At 47.4% G+C, this 18,055-nt stretch overlaps 1 protein-coding gene across 1 annotated transcript in view; it reads left to right on the forward strand.

Moving 5' to 3' along the window:
* The first annotated feature begins 212 nt into the window (after positions 1–212).
* LOC122735049 (nuclear receptor ROR-beta-like) overlaps positions 213–18,055 on the forward strand; it is a 29,823-nt gene continuing 11,980 nt past the window's right edge. Inside the window, exons 1-4 of the mRNA XM_043976300.1 lie at positions 213–400; positions 11,756–11,841; positions 12,303–12,444; positions 15,843–16,223. Of these exons, the coding sequence (XP_043832235.1) occupies positions 394–400; positions 11,756–11,841; positions 12,303–12,444; positions 15,843–16,223 (616 nt within the window). The 5' untranslated portion in view covers positions 213–393. The remainder of the gene's footprint in view (positions 401–11,755; positions 11,842–12,302; positions 12,445–15,842; positions 16,224–18,055) is intronic.

Genomic DNA, 18,055 nt, shown 5'->3' on the forward strand with positions numbered 1-18,055 from the left:
AAAGTTAAACTGTCCTTAGCAAGTGGGCGGGGCTGGGAGGAGTGGGCAACTGACCAGGTGGGGGGTGGCCAGACGATGAGGCCGGGCCTTCGGGGGCGGGGCCGGAGCTGACAGCTGGGGCGGAGCAGTCGGAGCCGGGCCCATCATGTGAATTTCCACATGTTACATTGGCCACCTCTGCTCCGGGAAAGTAGGTTAGCAGAGTCCTGGAGCCGAGCCGGGCCGGGTCGGACCGGGCTCTGGGAGGGAAGAGGTGGGAGACGCTGGAGCGACAGTGTAGGAGACCGAGGCGAGCCAGAGAGCCAACCGTGCGCCCCTGCCCAGCTATCTGCCAGGCAGCTCGTCCCTAGGAGTCCATTCTCCTGAAGGGGTGGTGAGCAGCCAGCCGGCAGCATGAGAGGTAGGGAGGCCAACCGGCCGGAGGGTCTGCTACGTGGGGGAGGGGGGTGTCTGGGTTGGTGGGGGGGGGACGAGTTGAACTGCGTGGGGAGGCCCCTCTTCAAAGGTCACCCCAGTCTAGCGGGCCCCGTGTCCTACTTTGAGAAAGGAGAGGGAAAAAAGGGAGGGAAAGAAAGGGGAGAAGAGAGTGAAAGAAGAAATAAAAAAGGAAAGGAATGAAAGAGAAGATAAAGAGAGGAGAGAGGGAGAAGGGGAAAGAGAAAGGAGGAAGAGAAAGAAGGGGGGAAAAGAAAGGTAGGAGAGAGAAAAAAGAGAGAAGGAGAGGAGGGAAAGATAAAAGGAGAGATAAAGAGGAAGGGAGGGAAAGAGGGGAGAGAAAGAAAAGTGAGACTAGGGGTAAAGGAAAGAGGGAGAAGAGAGGAGGAAAGGTAGAAGAAAATTCAGGGAGGGGAGAAGAAGATAAGGGAGGAATAGATGGAAGAAGTGGGTGAGAGGAGGAAGAAGGGAAGGGAAGAAGATGAAAGGTAAAGAAGAGAAAAATAGGGGAAGGAAATGGAGAAGGGAAAAGGGAGAGGAAGTAAGGAAAGAAAAGGAAGAGGAAGGAGAGGAAGGAAAGGGAGAGAGAAGAGACAGGGAGGAAGAGAAGTTGAAGTAGGAAAGAGAGGGAGGGAAGGGAAAGAATGGGAGAAGGAAAGAAGGAGGCAGGAAGAGAAGGGAGAGGGACAGGAGGTGAGAAGAGGGTGGAGGGAGACTGAAAAGGAAAGATTGAGGGAGGAAGAGGAGTGAAGCAGAATGTGACCACAGCCGATGACAAGCACCCAGCCTTTGACATTCTCCTCTCTCTCTCTCTCCCCTGCCCTCACCCTGGCCTGGGACCCTCGGTATGTGCTGGGCCAGCCCTAAGGAGAGCCGGCTCTCTGAAAAAAATATTTTCCACTGCTCAAGTTGTTTGTTGCTAGGAGGGGTTTCCAGTTTCCTCACCCTCTGCGTGCCCAGGCGGGAAGTGCGGACGTGGGACCTGGGTCCCTCCCATTCAGGCTGTCTTCCCCCTCCCTCACCCGCCTGCTGTTCCCTGCACCTCTGGCTAGTGCTCTCCCCAATTTCTCCAGCTCTCCTTTCCCTATTGCCTGTTATCAATTCACTATGTACCTGGGTCCTTCTATTTGGGCAACCTGACCTTTCATACCATGTCCCACCCCACCCCCAAGCTTTTTCCTTTCTAGCCTCCTTCCTCCACTATTTGTCACTTCTCTCTTCCCCCCTCCTCATCTTCCCCATTCAGTCTTCTCTCTTCCCCTTCCTCTCTTCTATTCCCTACCCTTCTCCCCCATCTCCTATTTTTCCTCCATCTCCCTTTCTCTTCCCAATCTTTCTCTTTCCCAACCCCTCTCTTTTCCCCATCCCTTTCCATCCCATTTCTCTCCATCCCCTCTCTGTCTTCCTCTTCTTCCTCTTCCTCCTCCTCCTCCTCCTCCTCCTCCTCCTCTTCTTCTTCTTCTTCTTCTTCTTCTTCTTCTTCTTCTTCTTCTTCTTCTTCTTCTTCTTCTTCTTCTCTTTTCTCTCCCTCTCTATCCCCTTCTCCCTTCTTCCCTCCTCTCTTTCCCATCAGCCCTTCACCACCATTCTTCCTCCTCATTCTAATCTCTACCTATTTCCCTCTTTTCCTTCTTTTTCTCTCTTCTTCCTCCCTTTTCCTCTCTTGCTTCCCTCCATCTTACTCCTTTCCTTTCCTCCCCATTCATTTTCTCTGTGTGCCTTTTCTGACCCCCTTCCTTCCCTATGACAGTGACATGTCTCTCCAAAAATATCTCCCTTTCACTGATCTCATTCTACCTTGTATCTTAGGTATCCATCTATCTTTTTATCCATTAGATTATAAGCCCCTTGAGAGCAGCACCTTTGTCATAGCTCCCTTTGTGTCTCCAATATTAGGGATGTATAAATGTGATTTGAACTGGATATTTATTGAGAGGTAAGCTTCTTGGTGCTGGGAAGCTAAGTCACCTAGAACCTCCCTTGAGGGCAGTGAAGCCCTAATCCCAGAAGACATCTGTCTTTTTGACTCTTTTCCTTGCGGGTGAGGAAGGTAAGGAAACAGTTGCAATGCCTTACTTCATTCCCTGCCCTGACACTTTGCACAAGTCGCTTCTTTAAGACTCAGTTTCCTCACCTGTAAAATTAAGGAAGTGGACCAGATAATTGCTAGGGAATGGGGGTTCTTAATCTTTTTTTGTGTCTTGGGCTCCTCTGACAGTGTGGTGGAGCCCTTCTCAGAATAATATTTTTAAATATATAAAATAAAATCCATAGAATCCTAAAGAAAATCAAAGATGAGTGAGAATAATGATGTGCAATCAGAAGATCGGGCTCTTTCTTCTCTCCCAAGCTCTCCACAACTCCATTCTACTGAATAATCAGTCTCCATCAAAGAGGAGAGTCTTATGCAAATGATCTTTGAGATTTAGAGAATGATTTTCCCCCCCATCCAAGTTCACATACACCTTGAAATCTAATCCGGGTTAATAGCTCCTGCTCTCTGGTCTCTTCTAGTCCTAGATTTCAGGATCCTGTGACCTGGCCCATGCCCCTCCATCCCTCCTTTCCCCCTTCCAGGGTCTGGAGGGTTAGGCCCTAGTTCTCTTTACTTCCCAGGGTCACCTAGGAAGCCAGCGCCTGCAGCTGTCACTCCTGGGGTTTTAGGCTTGCTTCTGGCAGCTTGTCCTACTGGGCCCCATCCAGCTCCTTCCCTCCTGGGTAAGAAAATGTTGATGCCCCCAGGAAGAGAGGGCAAACAGATAGATGGCTCAGGAGACACAGCCCACCTCAGGCCCTTCTCCTGACACCAGCAGACCAGGTCAATCCATACCACACACACGCATGCGCTCTCTCTATATTGCGCTCACACTCAGTACACGGACCTCACACATGAATGCAAATACACATAAATGCACATACAGAGGAATGCAAATACACACACACTATATACCCAGACACACACACACACACACACACACACACACACAGAGGAATGCAAATACACACACACAAATACAAATACATACATACTATATACCCTCCACGCATACCATATACCCATACACACACAAATATACACAATACCACACACACACACACACACACACACACACACACACTCACACTCTCAATGGCATTCGGCTCAGACTCTTTTCTTGTGGAAAGCACTTAGAAGCCCACAACATCTGGTGGAGGACCACATTAAGAACCAACAGCAGCCAGGCCGGGCCTGATTGTCCATCCAGAGGCTCTTGGAGGCTCTCTTTGTCCTAAATCCTTCCCTAGTAATGACTCTCAGCTGCTCTGCTTTGTCTTACCCCTTCCCTTCTTCCCCCTCCCAGTCCCTCTCCATTCAGCCTGCCCTTACTCCGGCAGTGTGGCCCTCTCTCCAGTTCTCTCCAGCTCTAATCCTGTTGGCTTTACTGGCCTCCTGTGGGCCTCCGGAAGAGCCAGGAAGCGAAGGGGCTAAGTAGTCACAAATCCCGAAGCGTGGCCTAGTGACCTAGTTCTGTCGCTGAGGAATAGGGCAGAACAGGGCTGCACAAGGACTAGCTCAGGTCGAGGGGAAGGGGGTCAACTCCTGGGATGGTGATGACTTGTCGGTGAGCCTGGCTGGAAGCAAGACAGAATGAGGTGCTGGCTGTCTGGGAAATGGGGGCAACAAATGCAGCCTCATCTGGTAGAATGGGTTTCCCCCGTATTTTGGAGGCTACTTTGACTCTCCTGAAGGGCTCCGGGTCCAGCTCCCAGGCTCCCAGATGTGTTTCCCAAAGTGTTCTATGCACCATAGAACTTCTAAGCTCCTCGAGGGTAGGGGTTGTTTTTGGTTTTGTCTTTGTATTCCCTGTGCCTCCTATTAGGCCTAGCATATGTTTTTTTTTTTGTTTTGTTTGGTTGGTTTTTTTTAGTGAGGCAATTGGGGTTAAGTGACTTGCCCAGGGCCACACAGCTAGTAAGTGTTAAGTATCTGAGGTCAGATTTGAACTCAGGTCCTCCTGAATCCAGAGCCAGTGCTCTATCCACTGCACCACCTAGCTGCCCCCCTAGGATATGGTTTTGAATGAATGACTAAATGTCCTGATCTTATTCATTCGTTCAAGAAAAGTCAACTTTGACAGGATCTCCCTCCTCTTCCCTAGAACCAAGGACTCCCAATATAACTTCCCCTGGGTATGAGAAAGATGACAAGGAATGTGGGCACCCTCCTTGGTTTCCCTCTTCTCTCTTTAGGTCATTTTAATTTTTTTTTTTTGTCAGAGACCACTTTGGTGACCTGATGAAACCTATGGATTCCTTCCCAGAAAAAATGTTTTTAAATATATAAAACAAAGTAGCTTACCAAGAAAAACAATTCTATTGAAATAGTTGTTGGAATAGATTTTTCTAGAAAGTGAATTGACCCCAGGCTAACCTAATTTGGGAGAAATTTAATTAAAATGAATGATAAGGGTAGCTGTGTCTGATATAGAGGAAATAACTTCTCCTTGTAGGAGTTAGCTTAGATGGTCCTGCTGACATCCTGGGTTCTAAGGGCCCTCCCAGCTCTGACATTCTATGTTCTAAGGGCTCTCTCAGCTCTGAAATCCTGGATTCTAAGGGCCCTTCCAGCTCTGACATTCTGTACTCTAAGGACCCTTGGAAACAGTCATTTAGTCAACGTGCATTTATTGAGCACTTACTACATGCCAGTCACTGTGTAATCCTGCCCCCCCCATATATATATATATATATATATATATATATATATATATATATATATATATTTAGCGAGGCAATTGGGGTTAAGTGACTTGCCCAGGGTCACACAGCTAGTAAGTGTTAAGTGTCTGAGGCCGGATTTGAACTCAGGTACTCCTGACTCCAAGGCCAGTGCTCTATCCACTGCGCCATCTAGCTGCCCCTGAAGGGCAATAATTATACATAATAACTGACATTTCTCTAGCACTCTAAGGAAAATGTTTTCCTTGAGATAGATTGTGTCAGTATTATTATCTCCATTTTATAAATGAGGAAATTGAGGTTTAGAGAAGGGAAATAACCTGGTTTCAATCATGGACCCAAACCCAAGTCTTTTGTCTCTAGGTCCATCATGTTGGCTCTCTTACACTTCTCTCTCTCTCACCTCTCTCCACCTGTTCTGGGTTTCTCCAGGCCTCTGCCTGCTTCTTGCTCTGGGTGGTCCTGAGCACTCCACCCCCACCAATAGCCTTTCCTTTTTCTTTTTTCTTAAGTGTTTTTTTTTGGGGGGGGGGCAATAAGAGTTAAGTGACTTGCCCAAGTCACACAGCTAGTAAGTGTCAAGTGTCTGAGGCCAGATTTGAACTCAGGTGCTCCTGAGCCCCGGTGCTCTATCTGCACCACCTAGCTGCCCCTCTAGCATTTTTTTAAAGCTTTTTTTTTTTTTTTGGTTTGGTTTTGTTTTAGTGAGGCAATTAGGGTTAGGTGACTTGCCCAGGGTCACACAGCTAGTAAGTGTTAAGTGTCTGAGGTCAAATTTGAACTCAGGTCCTCCTGACTCCAGGGCTGGTGCTCTATCCACTGTACCACCTAGCTGCCCCTAAAGTTTTTTTTTTTTAAACAAATAGAAATCTATTTTCTCTCCTTCCAACCCCTTAGCCTGTTGGAAAAGAGAAAAGATAAACAAGTTTCTTGTAACAATTGTAGTCAAGCAAAACAAATTCCCTCATCGGCCATGTTAAAAAAATATATTCGTCCTTCTGTACCCCATATCCATCACTTCTCCATCAGGAGGTGGGTAACATGCTTGTTTGATCATCAGGTTTTGGAACCGTGGGTTGACATCGCGTCCATCACAGTTCTTACAGCTTTCAAAATTGTCTCTATGGCATTGTTGCTGTGTAAACTATTCTCTTGATTCTGCTCGCTTCCTTCTTCATCACTTTAGGAAAAGTCTTCAAAATTGTTCCCCTTTGTAATATGGACATTAAACTGGGTGTCCCCGAAAGAATTAGGATGGCTTTAGGTTTAAAACTCATTCAAGTCTTTAAAGCTTAAAAACTGCCTTAAGACTTTTGGGACACCCTGTAGTTGGAAATCATTCTTCTGGTTCTGCTTACTTCCCTTTTCATCAGTTCGGACAAATTGCTCCATGATCTCTTTTTTTGTTGTTGTTGTTGTTGTTGTTTTGGGGGGGGGCAATGAGGGTTAAGTGACTTGCCCAGGGTCACACAGCTAGTAAGTGTCAAGTGTCTGAGGCTGGATTTGAACTCAGGTCCTCCTGAATCCAAGGCCAGTGCTTTATCCACTGCGCCACCTAGCTGCCCCCTCCATGATCTCTTTGAAACCATCTTTTTCTTCATTTCTTCTGGCACAACAGTTTTCCATCCTATTCATAGATCAAAGTGTGTTCAGCTGTTTCCCAATCGATCTCCCCACCCACCCCTGCGTTAGTTTCCAGTTGTTTGCCAACACAGGCACGCAGGGTGCATTTATTATATACCTAGTTGGTGTAGGTGTTAGTGTATGGTGTTAAAAAAGGCAAAAAAGGGGGGCAGCCAGGTGGCGCAGTGGATAGAGCACCGGCCCTGGAGTCAGGAGGACCTGAGTTCAAATCTGACCTTAGACACTTGACACTTACTAGCTGTGTGACCCTGGGCAAGTCACTCAACCCTCATTGCCCTGCCCCCCCCCAAAAGGAAGTCAAGAGTTGGCACAAGAGCTGCTCCAGCTTTTGAAGGCCTTGTGATTAATAGCATAAGGACAACTCACCCAAGGGCACACAGACACACGTCTGCCTATGTGCATGTGGGTGCCTGTTCAACCATGCAGGCACAGATAAATACGTGTGTGCTCACCTTCACAGACATGGCTCTTCATAGATGTTTGCTCACCTGGATGTTTACACTCTATGCCTAATAATGCTTCCTCAGGTGTGTAGGTCACATTCACAATTTATAAAGCTCCACCATATGGTGGATGGAGTGCCGGACCCGGGGTCAGGAAGACTCATCTTCCTGAGTTTAAATCTAACCTCAGACACTTCCTAGCTGTGTGACCCTGGGCAAATCACTTCACTGTTTTTACCTCAGTTTCCCCATCTATAAAATGAGCTCGAGAAGGAAATGGCCACCCACTCCAGTATCTCTGCCAAGAAAACCTCAAATGGGGTCACAAAGAGTTTGATACAGCTGAAATGACTGAATGATACCATCCATTATTTTATTTGACACTTTTCAGATTCCCCACACACCAAAAATTACCTTTATTTTGTGTACTCATATATGTTCATGTCTTTTCCACTGCTAACACGGAAGCTTCTTGAGGTGCCCATTTGACAAAGGAGGAAACAGAGGGTCAGAGAGGGATCATAGAGTGTAGAGTCGGAAGGAAACAGAAATTTTCAAGTCCAAGCCCTTTATTTATTTATTTTTAGGGCAATGAGGGTTAAGTGACTTGCCCAGGGTCACACAGCTAGTGTCAAGTGTCTGAGGCTGGATTTGAACTCAGGTCCTCCTGAATCCAGGACCCGTGCTTTATCTACTGCGCCACCTAGCTGCCCCCTCCAAGCCCTTTATTTTTAAGATAAGGAAACTGAGGCTCTGAGAAGAGAAGTGATTTCTCTCTAGTGTCACAGGTTTTAAGCAGGAAAGGAAGGATTTTAATCCAGACCTTCTAACTATAACTCCAGGGGTCTTTCCATTCCATTAGACCAAACTCCTTGGGAGCTTGAGAGGGCAAAGGATTCCAAGATGATACCTGAGGCCAGGGCCCCCTGGCCCAGGCTGAAGCAACTAGACTCTATGAACCTATCTGTCTGTTCTTCTAGCCCCAGCATGGGGGTTCCCCCTCCCTCTCACCCGAGGACTCTGCCCTCCTGACGTCAGCAGGAGTCAGCCTCTGGTGCAGGGCCAGGGACACCCCTCCCAGGCCCTTGCTCTGTCAGGGCCCACAGGGAATGGGGACCCCACCCAGGAGAGGGAGGAACAGCTTCCAGGCCACATGGGGAAGAGGAAGCCACCCTGGCCTGGGAAGCCAGAGGGCTGATTCTGGTCCCAGCAGGAACCGACCCCTAATTCGCTGTGTTTTCTTGGGCTACACTACATTAGAAGCCATCACCTCCTCCTCCTCCTCCTCCTCTATGGCCTAGTTTCCTCATTTGTAAAATAAATGGGTTGGGCTGGATGACTTCTGAGGGCCTGGCTAGTTCTTATAATCTGAGTCCATGTTTTAAGGCCCCTTTCCCCAGGTCTGACATTCAAAATCCATTCAGTGAACATTTTTAAAGCCCTGCTTATGGAACAGTGGGAGAGATAAAATAAAGCTAAAACGAAGGTTCTTTGGGAGTGTAGAGTTCGGAATGGAGGGATGACACCCCAATGTATTTCACTCTGACACATCATTGCACAGTGAGAGCATCAGAGAAGTCAAGTCTAAGGGAAAGGTGAGAAGGGGAAAAGAATAGTGAGGACCTCACACAGTTATGAAGATCAAATGAAATCATGCTTAAGTGCTTTGCAAACCTAAAGTCGGGGCAGCTAGGTGGTGCAGTGGATAAGCACCAGCCCTGGAGTCAGGAGGACCTGAGTTCAAACCCGGCCTCAGACACTTAACACTTACTAGGTGTGTGACCCTGGGCAAGTCACTTAACCCCAATTGCCTCACTAAAAAAAACAAACAACAAAAAAAAAAAACCCCTAAAGTCACTGTATACATGTGAGATATCACAGATTACTAGAAGACCCAGGAAGGCTTCCTGGAGGAGGAATTGATAAGGACCCTTGGAGGCCTAGATCACAATTTGCTGTGATCTCAGTGTCCTCCCCCTCCCCCATTCTATTCTTACATGGCTCTAGGCAGTGTGATGGTTAGGGGATTTAGGGCCAGAGAGCCCTGGCCTACAGTCAGGAAGACCTGAGTTCAAATCCCACCTCAGATCCTTGCTAACTGTGAGACCCCAAGCTAGACATCTAACCTCTCCCAGCCTTGGTCTCCTCAACTGAAAACTGAGGAGGTTCGACTAGATGACCTCTGAGGTCACCGCCAAATCTAAGATCATCTCTTCTTGAGTTTTGTTTTGGGTGCCTGGCACACACTAGGCATTTAATAAGTGATCATTGATTTGAATTAAATCGAATCTTGTTGGTTCTGGTCATCTGTCCATTCTAATCTAGGGAATTCCACCGCATTTCTCCCTCCCCTCCCAAATCCTGAGGGAGATTTAAGTGCTCAGTATCTCTCAAAGTCACTTTGCATTCGTGTGGGATATTGTGGGGCCAGTGCTGGGAGACTGTCCTTTTGTTTTGTTTTTTGTTTTTTTTTTTAGTGAGGCAATTGGGGTTAAGTGACTTGCCCAGGGTCACACAGCTAGTAAGTGTTAAGTGTCTGAGGCCGAATTTGCACTCAGGTACCCCTGACTCCAGGGCCGGTGCTCTATCCACTGCGCCACCTAGCTGCCCTTCCAGATGCACTCTTATCCATGAGGCAACCTCAGGTACCTTCTCTATAAAATGAGGGGAGTGGACTCTGTGGTTTTAGATTCATGGATTGTTAGAACTGAAAAGAAACCTCAGAAGTCTAACCTCTTCATTTTATGGGAAATCAGCACCCAGACAAGTTAAGTGACTTGGCCAACGGAGCACAACCCATTAGTGGGACTCCAGGAATCTTGAGATCCACCCCCCCCACCCCAGTGGGCAATTGGGGTTAAGTGACTTGCCCAGGGTCACACAGCTAGTAAGTGTTAAGTGTCTGAGGCTGGATTTGAACTCAGGTACTCCCGACTCCAAGGCCAGTGCTCTATCCACTTCACCACCTAGCTGCGCCCCCCAGTACAATTTCACTGAACAAACATCATTAATTCTTCTTCTTTTTTTTTTTTTTGCGGGGCAATGAGGGTTAAGTGACTTGCCCAGGGTCACACAGCTAGTAAGTGTCAAGTGTCTGATGCCGGATTTGAACTCAGGTCCTCCTGAATCCAGGGCTGGTGCTTTATCCACTGTGCCACCTAGCTTCCCTGAACAAACATTTATCAATCACACTGTGTAGTGATACAAAGAGGGAAAATAGTTCCAGTCCTCGAGGTCTTTATACTTCACTCAGGGTGGGAATGGGGTAGGAAATAGTGGCTAGACTAGTCCACAGAGCTCAGCCCCGGGGTATCTTCTGCTCTTTTACCAATGGTAAGAAAAGGAGAGGTCTTGAAGTCTCTTCCAAACCCTAGTAGTAGCTGATTGAACCTTGGAAAGGATGGGGTTAATCTCCCAGAGGGCCTGTTATACAAGGAGTGTCCCTGGCAGAAGTGTGTCAGTGGGACAGTGAGTGGGTAAGTGACTGGGTAGGACAGCTGGGCCTGAGGACGCCCTCCCCCAGCTTTGAGGCCCAATCAGGGCCTGTCCCGCCCCCCCCCCCCCCCGCTTCCCCCCTCCCTTTACAGGATGATGTCACAGATAGGTTTAACAGCTGCCCTTTATATAACTGCTGTTATATAATCTCAGGCAAGCCAGAGTTATAAGGGACTGTGTGTCAGTCTATGAGGAGGGAAGGAAGAAATAGAGGAGAGAGGAGAGGAGAAGAGCGTCACAGAACCCGGAATGTCAGAGCTGGGAAGACCCTTAGAACATAGAATGTCAGAGATTGAGAGAGCCCTTAGAACAGGGAATGTCAGAGCTGGGAGGACCCTTAGAACACACAATGTCAGACCTGGGAGAGCCCTTGGAACCCAGAATGTCAGAGATGGAAGGAAACTCCTGATTTCTTTCCATACTAACTTTATACTGCTGTCATGGTGCCCAACTGACACAGGACCTTCCTAGGTGTTGTTTGGGGCTTGAGGGAAAAGAAAGCATAGGCTTCTTCCCTTCTTTCAAAGCTTGGGGTCCTTTAGGGGGTACAGGGACAGGTCAGAATGGTGTCAGGGCGGCATCTCCTGGTCACTGGGGGAATTGCAGCCACCTCTGGGGATTCTGGGCCCATGGGTGGAATACAGACATTAAAAGGATTCCCTGGAAATAGCCTACAAAAGGGACTCTGTCCCCCTCCCCCTTAGAGCAAGCTCTAGTAACTGAGCCCTGAAACCCAGCCAACAACTTTGAGAAGCAGGTATACAGCGAGTTATGGCTCAGTGATTCGCCCATGGTTATATAGGGAGTTAGTGGGAGAATTTGAATCAGAACTTGTCTGTCCTATCATCTCCAGTCCCACATGAAACCCAGGCAGCCAACCCTCTCTGGTAGTCCTGGTGGGGGATGTAGGGTCCAACCCCCTGATTATGTGATAAAGCCTACAGGAGTCAGGGTTGGGGGAGCATCCCCTCCTCCTTCACTCCACCGTCTGCTACATGTGCGGCTCTGTCCCCCTGCAGCTCAGATTGAAGTGATCCCCTGTAAGATCTGCGGGGACAAGTCCTCAGGGATTCACTACGGCGTCATCACTTGTGAAGGATGTAAGGTAAGGGAAGGCTGGAAGAGGGAGAGATGGAGGGAAATAGTGAGGAGGACAGGATCCCAAAGTCTGAGTCCCAGGGTTTTGCCCCCTTTTAAGCACAAAATAATTTATTTTCAACTCCTTGGGGCAAACCACCCGCCCCCCCCCCCAACAACTTGCTAAAATGATTTATTTCTCTTCTTTTCTCGCAATGATGTTTTCGTTGCCTCATGAGGACTCTGGGCTGTCATTGTGGAAATCCTGACTCACATTCTGATGTGACAGGTCTGGGGCCACTTTGTCATTTCCTGCCTCCCTCTTCAATGTCCAACTTAAGAGGGAGAAAGAACCAAGGGCATGATTGCCAAGTGACCAATCATCCTGTCGGGTAGCATACCCAGGGACTAGCTATGGCAAAGGTGGGAGGCCTAGAGGCCTGTTCCTGACCTCTCCCCAATCCCCTCCCCCTTCCCTCTGGGCCACAGGGCTTCTTCCGTCGGAGCCAGCAGAACAACGCCAGCTACTCCTGTTCCCGCCAACGAAACTGCCCCATTGACCGCACCAGCCGAAATCGCTGCCAGCACTGCCGCCTGCAGAAGTGCCTAGCCCTGGGCATGTCACGAGATGGTAAGTGAGCATATATCACTCAGTGCCTTGACCATGACTGAGCCAGACCAGTGCCCCAGCACATGGAATATGAGAACACCAGAGTTGGGAGGGACCTTAGAACCCAGAATGTCAGGGGTGGGAGGGCCCTTGGAACACAGGATGTCAGAGCTGGGAGGGCCCTTAGAACAGAGAATGTCAGAGGTAGGAGGGCCCTTAGAGCATAGGATGTCAGGGATTAGAGGACCCTTAGAACCCAGGATGTCAGGGGTGGGAGGACCCTTAGGACCCAGTCCTGATATCCAGGATATCCAGGATATCAGGACTGGGAGGGCCCTTAGAACTCAGAAGGTGAGAACTGGGGGGGGGGCCTTAGAACTCAGGCTGTCAGAGCTGGGGGTGATCCTAGAACCCAGAATGTCATAGCTGGGAAAACTCTTAGAACCCAGAATAGCAGAGCTGGGAGGGCCCTTAGAAGATAAAATATATAATTCCAGATATAGACTCATGATACAGTCAATTCTTATTATTATACTTCAAGGATTTATTATTTTCTTGTCTATGGATATTTCTCCCATCCATGGAGATTTCAATTCCTGTGACTTAGTAGTTCTTTTTTTTTTTTTTTTACTTAGTAGTTCTTAAAATTAAAAAAAAAATTCTTTGCTGCTTTTTTTTACAAGATTCTAACTTTCCAATCAATTAATTAACAAGCATTGATTAAGGGTCTATTATGAATCAAGCTCTGTGTTAATTACTGAGATCCAAAGACAATGTTAAAATAGGCTTTACCAGGAGAAGCTTTCTTGGGGAATAACTTACAGTGACTTCTCAGTGATTCCCTCCCACCCTTCAGACAGACCCTTTCTTTTAACCAATCAGTCCAGTGGCTAAGTCTGAAATTGTATACTTCATCTGGCACCAGTAGTTTACCACCTTTCTGTTGAGAGGTGAGAGACACGTTTTACCGTCAAGTGCGCTGAAGCATCACCTTTGGGCACAGGACTGAGCATAGTTCTGAAGTCTTTTTGTGCCAATTTCCTTTTAAGTTATTGTGATCATTATGTAAATAATTCCCCTGCTTCTGCTTACTTTATATATATAATATGTATATATGTATATATACATTTATGTATAGTATATATACTTCTAAATATATATCTTCCCAAATTTCTTTGAATTTTTCCTATTTATCATTTCTTACAATATAATAATATTCTGTTGTTTAATGTAACATGATTTGTTTAACCCTTCTCCAATTAATAAACATCATCTTCTAGTTCTTGGCTGTGTCCAAAAAAAAAGAGTTGTTATAAATATTTTTGTATTTTGAACACCTTTTACTCTGCTCTGAAATTCTTGGAATAGATCCTCACTAGTGGTATCACTAGTTCAAAGGATAGGTACACTGTAAGTGACTTTCTTATGATTCCAAGTTGCTTTCTAAAATAGCTAGGACAATGCATAGCTCTTCCAATAGTGTATCTGTGTGCCTGTCTTCCCACAGCCTCGCCATCATTTGCCAGTTTTGGTTTTTGTTGTCTTTGCTGAAAGATGCGAGGTGTGAGGTGAAACCTCTGAGTTCTTCTTTTTAATTTGCTTATCTCTTATTATTAGAGTTGTAGCATTCTTTCACCTGGTTGTTGTTGGGTTGTTTTTGGTGTTTTGGTTTTTTTAACAGTTTTGATTGGTTTTCTTTGTTTTCACATATTGTTCATTTTCAAATATATTGTTACATCCCCCATTCCTAAAATTCCCATAGTTTTTCCATTTCCAAAGAGTTTTGCCAATTCCCAACTCCAATTCCCATAGTGGTTTATTTTTTTATTTTTTTAATTTAAATTAAATTTTTTTTTTGGTGGGGCAATGGGCGTTAAGTGACTTGCCCAGGGTCACACAGCTAGTAAGTGTCAAGTGTCTGAGGCTGGATTTGAACTCAGGTACTCCTGAATCCAGGGCTGATGCTTTATCTACTATGCCACCTAGCTGCCCAATTTTTTGGGGGGGGTTTTGGTTGTTTTTGTGAGGCAATGACTTGCCCAGGGTCAAGTGTCTTGAGTCTAGATTTGAACTCAGGTCCTCCTGACTCCAGGGCTGGTGCTCTATTCACTGCGACACCTAGCTGCCCCATAGTGTTGTTTTTTTTAAAGATGAGAGTTGGGGGAAGGCAGTTCAGCAAAACTAACCAATATATCACCCAAGTCTGGCTGTATGTATTCAGTGTTCTACATTCATAGCCCTCCAGCTCTGTGTTGTCTCCTATCTTCTAGAGAGCTTTCCCATGGTTGTTGACACCTTCCTATTAATGACCCTTCATCTACTGAGGAATGGCTCTCTTTCTTATATGTAGAGAGTCTTCAAGACATAATTATCTCCATGGTCAAAAAATATATCCCCCTACAGCCAACCTAGTGAAGACTAACCCTTCCAAACCCATCCAGCCTGGTCCTTTGGATGACATGCCAGAACCTCCTCTGGGCTGCTGTTCCCTGGCACGTTCTAGGTCCCTTGAGGTACTTTTTTAGCTGGAAGGGACATACAGGAGACTGTCCTCAGCTAGTGTGGCCCTTGAGAGAGGTGACCCTGGGTTCTTGAAGGCTTGACCACCAAAGTTCTCACAAGCCAGAAGGCCTTTGAGAGGTAGAGAAAGGATGGCTTGATGGGTAAAGCACTGCAATTGGAATCAGGAAGACCTGGATTCAAATCCAGCCTTAGGTACTTACTAACCATATGACCACAATTAATTTCTCTGGGCCTTAGTTTTCTCTCTATAAAATACAGAAGTAGAATTTGATGGTTTATGAGGGACTTACCAGCTCTAAATATGTGATCTAGATCCTAGAAAACAATGTTGGAGTTGAGAAGGCCTTTGGAACATAATATGTCAGGGGGGGAAGGCCCTTAGAACACAGAATGTCAGGGATGGGAAGGCCCTTAGAACACAGAATATCAGAGCTGGGATGGCCCCTAGAACAGAAAATGTCAGAACTTGGAGGTCTCCTAGCACAGAGAAAGAGCTGGGAGTTCCCTTAGAACAAAGAATGATCATGGCCTGTAATTGGTAGAGTTGGGATTTGAACACAGGTCTTCTGAGTCCAAGTCGAATGCTTTTTCTGCTGTACTTCATCTAAATGACCCTAGAACCAAGAATGTTCCACCTTGGAGGGATGTTACATAGCATCTCATTCAATCCTGCTTTATAAATGAGGAAGCTGAGGCCCCAAGTAAGGGGAAGCTTGCTGCAGGTCTTACAGCAGATCTCAGGTGGAGGCGGTGAGATCCCAGGTGTTGTGAGTGTGCCCAGTGCTCTGTCGACTAGGGTCAGGTACTACCTAATAATGTTGGGTTCCAGCGGCCAGATGTTGCCCGGGGCCTGGTTGTAGAGTCTTTCTGCTGATCCCACATCCCCATCCTTGCAGCGGTCAAGTTCGGCCGGATGTCCAAGAAGCAGAGGGATAGCCTGTACGCGGAAGTGCAGCGACACCAGCAGAACCAGGAGGCCAGCCAGTCCCTGGATGGCAGTGGCCTGATTCCCAGAGATGGCCCCAACATGGCCAGCAGCCTCTCTGACCTGGACCACCTCTCAGGCCTGCCAGATGGCTTACTCTTTGACATGCCTCTGAGCCCAGAAGAGACCGAAGCCAGCACCACAGCCCCCACTTACTACACCCTGGATCTGCTGGGTTCGGCCCAGCCATCACCAGAGCCAACATGCCTGGAGACGCTGTATGAGATGGGCCTAGACCCTGGGGTCCTGGTGCATGGCGGAACTCCTGGGATGCCACCTGATCGTGATATTGGTCAGTGATAACAAGGCTATCGAGGGCTGACTGGTGTTGAATCTGGGGATAATCTATTCTAGTCCCATCTCCTTTCCTCCATTTTGTATCTTTTCTAGAGAAGGAGGGAAGAGCACCAAGGTCATTGGTAATCAGGCTACTCTCCTCTCTATCTCCAGTGGGAAACTCCAGCCTGTCCCTTGGGAGTGGGGCAGGGTGTGCAGACCACCTCTGAGGAATCTGAGGGCTCTTAACTCATCCTGATAGGAGTATGGCCATGCCAAGTCAGGGTGTGCCCACCTAACGGTGCACTTCCTGCCCCCTGTCAGATGGTCCAAACTGCATGGGAGAAGTGAACCTTGGATGCTCCTCTGACACATTGGAACAGAGATGGAGCTTAGAAACATCTCTTAAGGCTCCTGCAGAGCAAAGGCCGTCTGGCTATGGCAAATCCCCCTATATGCCCAATGTACAAGGAGAAATCAGGTTGCCATCAACCAATCAACAAGCATTTATTAAGCACCTACTCTGTGCCAGGAATTTTCTAGGGGATTTACAAGCCAGGTCATGTGTCCCTAGAGGTATATGCAAAATCAGCACAAGGTGATTTGGGGTCCAAGGCGCTAGCAGCTGGGGGAAGTCAGGTAAGATCTCATGAAGAAGGTGGTACTTCAGCTGAGTCTTGCAGGAGACCAGGGATTCTGAGAGAAAAGGAGAAAGTGCATTCTTGGAATGAAGGACAACCAGGGCAAAGGCAGGAGGAGGCAAGGGACAGAGTGGCAGCTCTAGTGATTGGGTAGAGAAAGGGAAGAAATAGGTCCTCCCCAGTGTACCTGAGTGATGGGGATCCATGGACTAATTGTAGGACTGGCATACCCAGGGCTGTCTAGAGTAGCAGCTCTAGGGATGATGCTGCTCCCTGCCTTCCAACTACTTGCCTTTGAGATTCTGTCCAGCAGGTAAGTGTGAGGCACTAGGAAAAAGCCCTGGTTGTCTGCTATCTCCTTCCGTGTCCAGCTCAGGCTATTTATATTATGTTTTGAGGGATAGACTCAGACTGAGAGGTCGTGGGGGGGGGGAGTGAGGGACAAAGCCAGCCTGAGGTGAGACCTTAGCTTGATCCACAGGCAGGCCATAGAAAATTGGTGTCTTCAAAGTGCATTTAATGTCATAAAAGAGCCATTTTTATCAACCACAATCTCTCCAGCTCACAGAGAATTTAGAACCACAATAATGGAAAGGGACTTTTCAGATCTGGGAGGACTCTTAGAACACAGAATGTCAAAGCTGAGAGGGACCTTAGAACACAGAAGGTCAGAGCTAGGAAGGCCCTTAGAACCCAGGATGTCAGAGCTAGGAGGGCCCTTAGAACACACAATGTCAGGGCTGGGAGGGTCCTTAGAACCCAGGATGTCAGAGCTCGAGGGCCCTTAGAACGCAGGATGTCAAACCTGAAAGAAACCTTCAAAAAACCAAGTCCAACCCCACCATTTTCCAGATGAGCTGAGTTCTAGAGAGAAGTCATTACTTACTCCCTGTATCATAGAGAGGATTAAGACTCAAGTTATAAAATCTTAGAATTGGGACAGTGGACTTATCTAAATTCCTCAAGGTCTCCCAGACCCTGGCCCAAAGCTTTTTTGTCAAATACTGTCTTCCTCTTCCACAAAATCCTGGGGGTGCTTGCTCTCAAGCAGCAGGGTACAGTACTGCTTCACCCCTCATTAACTGGACAGGTGGGAGCACAGGAGCTGTGGAGACCTCAGGGCTATCACGTGGGGACAGACTAACTCAGAGGTTGCTTTTGCCTGGAAAGGCAAAGTCTGTGAGGCAATTGGGATTAAAGTCTAAAG

The sequence above is a fragment of the Dromiciops gliroides genome, chromosome 1, assembly GCF_019393635.1.
Source record: "Dromiciops gliroides isolate mDroGli1 chromosome 1, mDroGli1.pri, whole genome shotgun sequence".
NCBI lineage: Eukaryota > Metazoa > Chordata > Mammalia > Microbiotheria > Microbiotheriidae > Dromiciops > Dromiciops gliroides.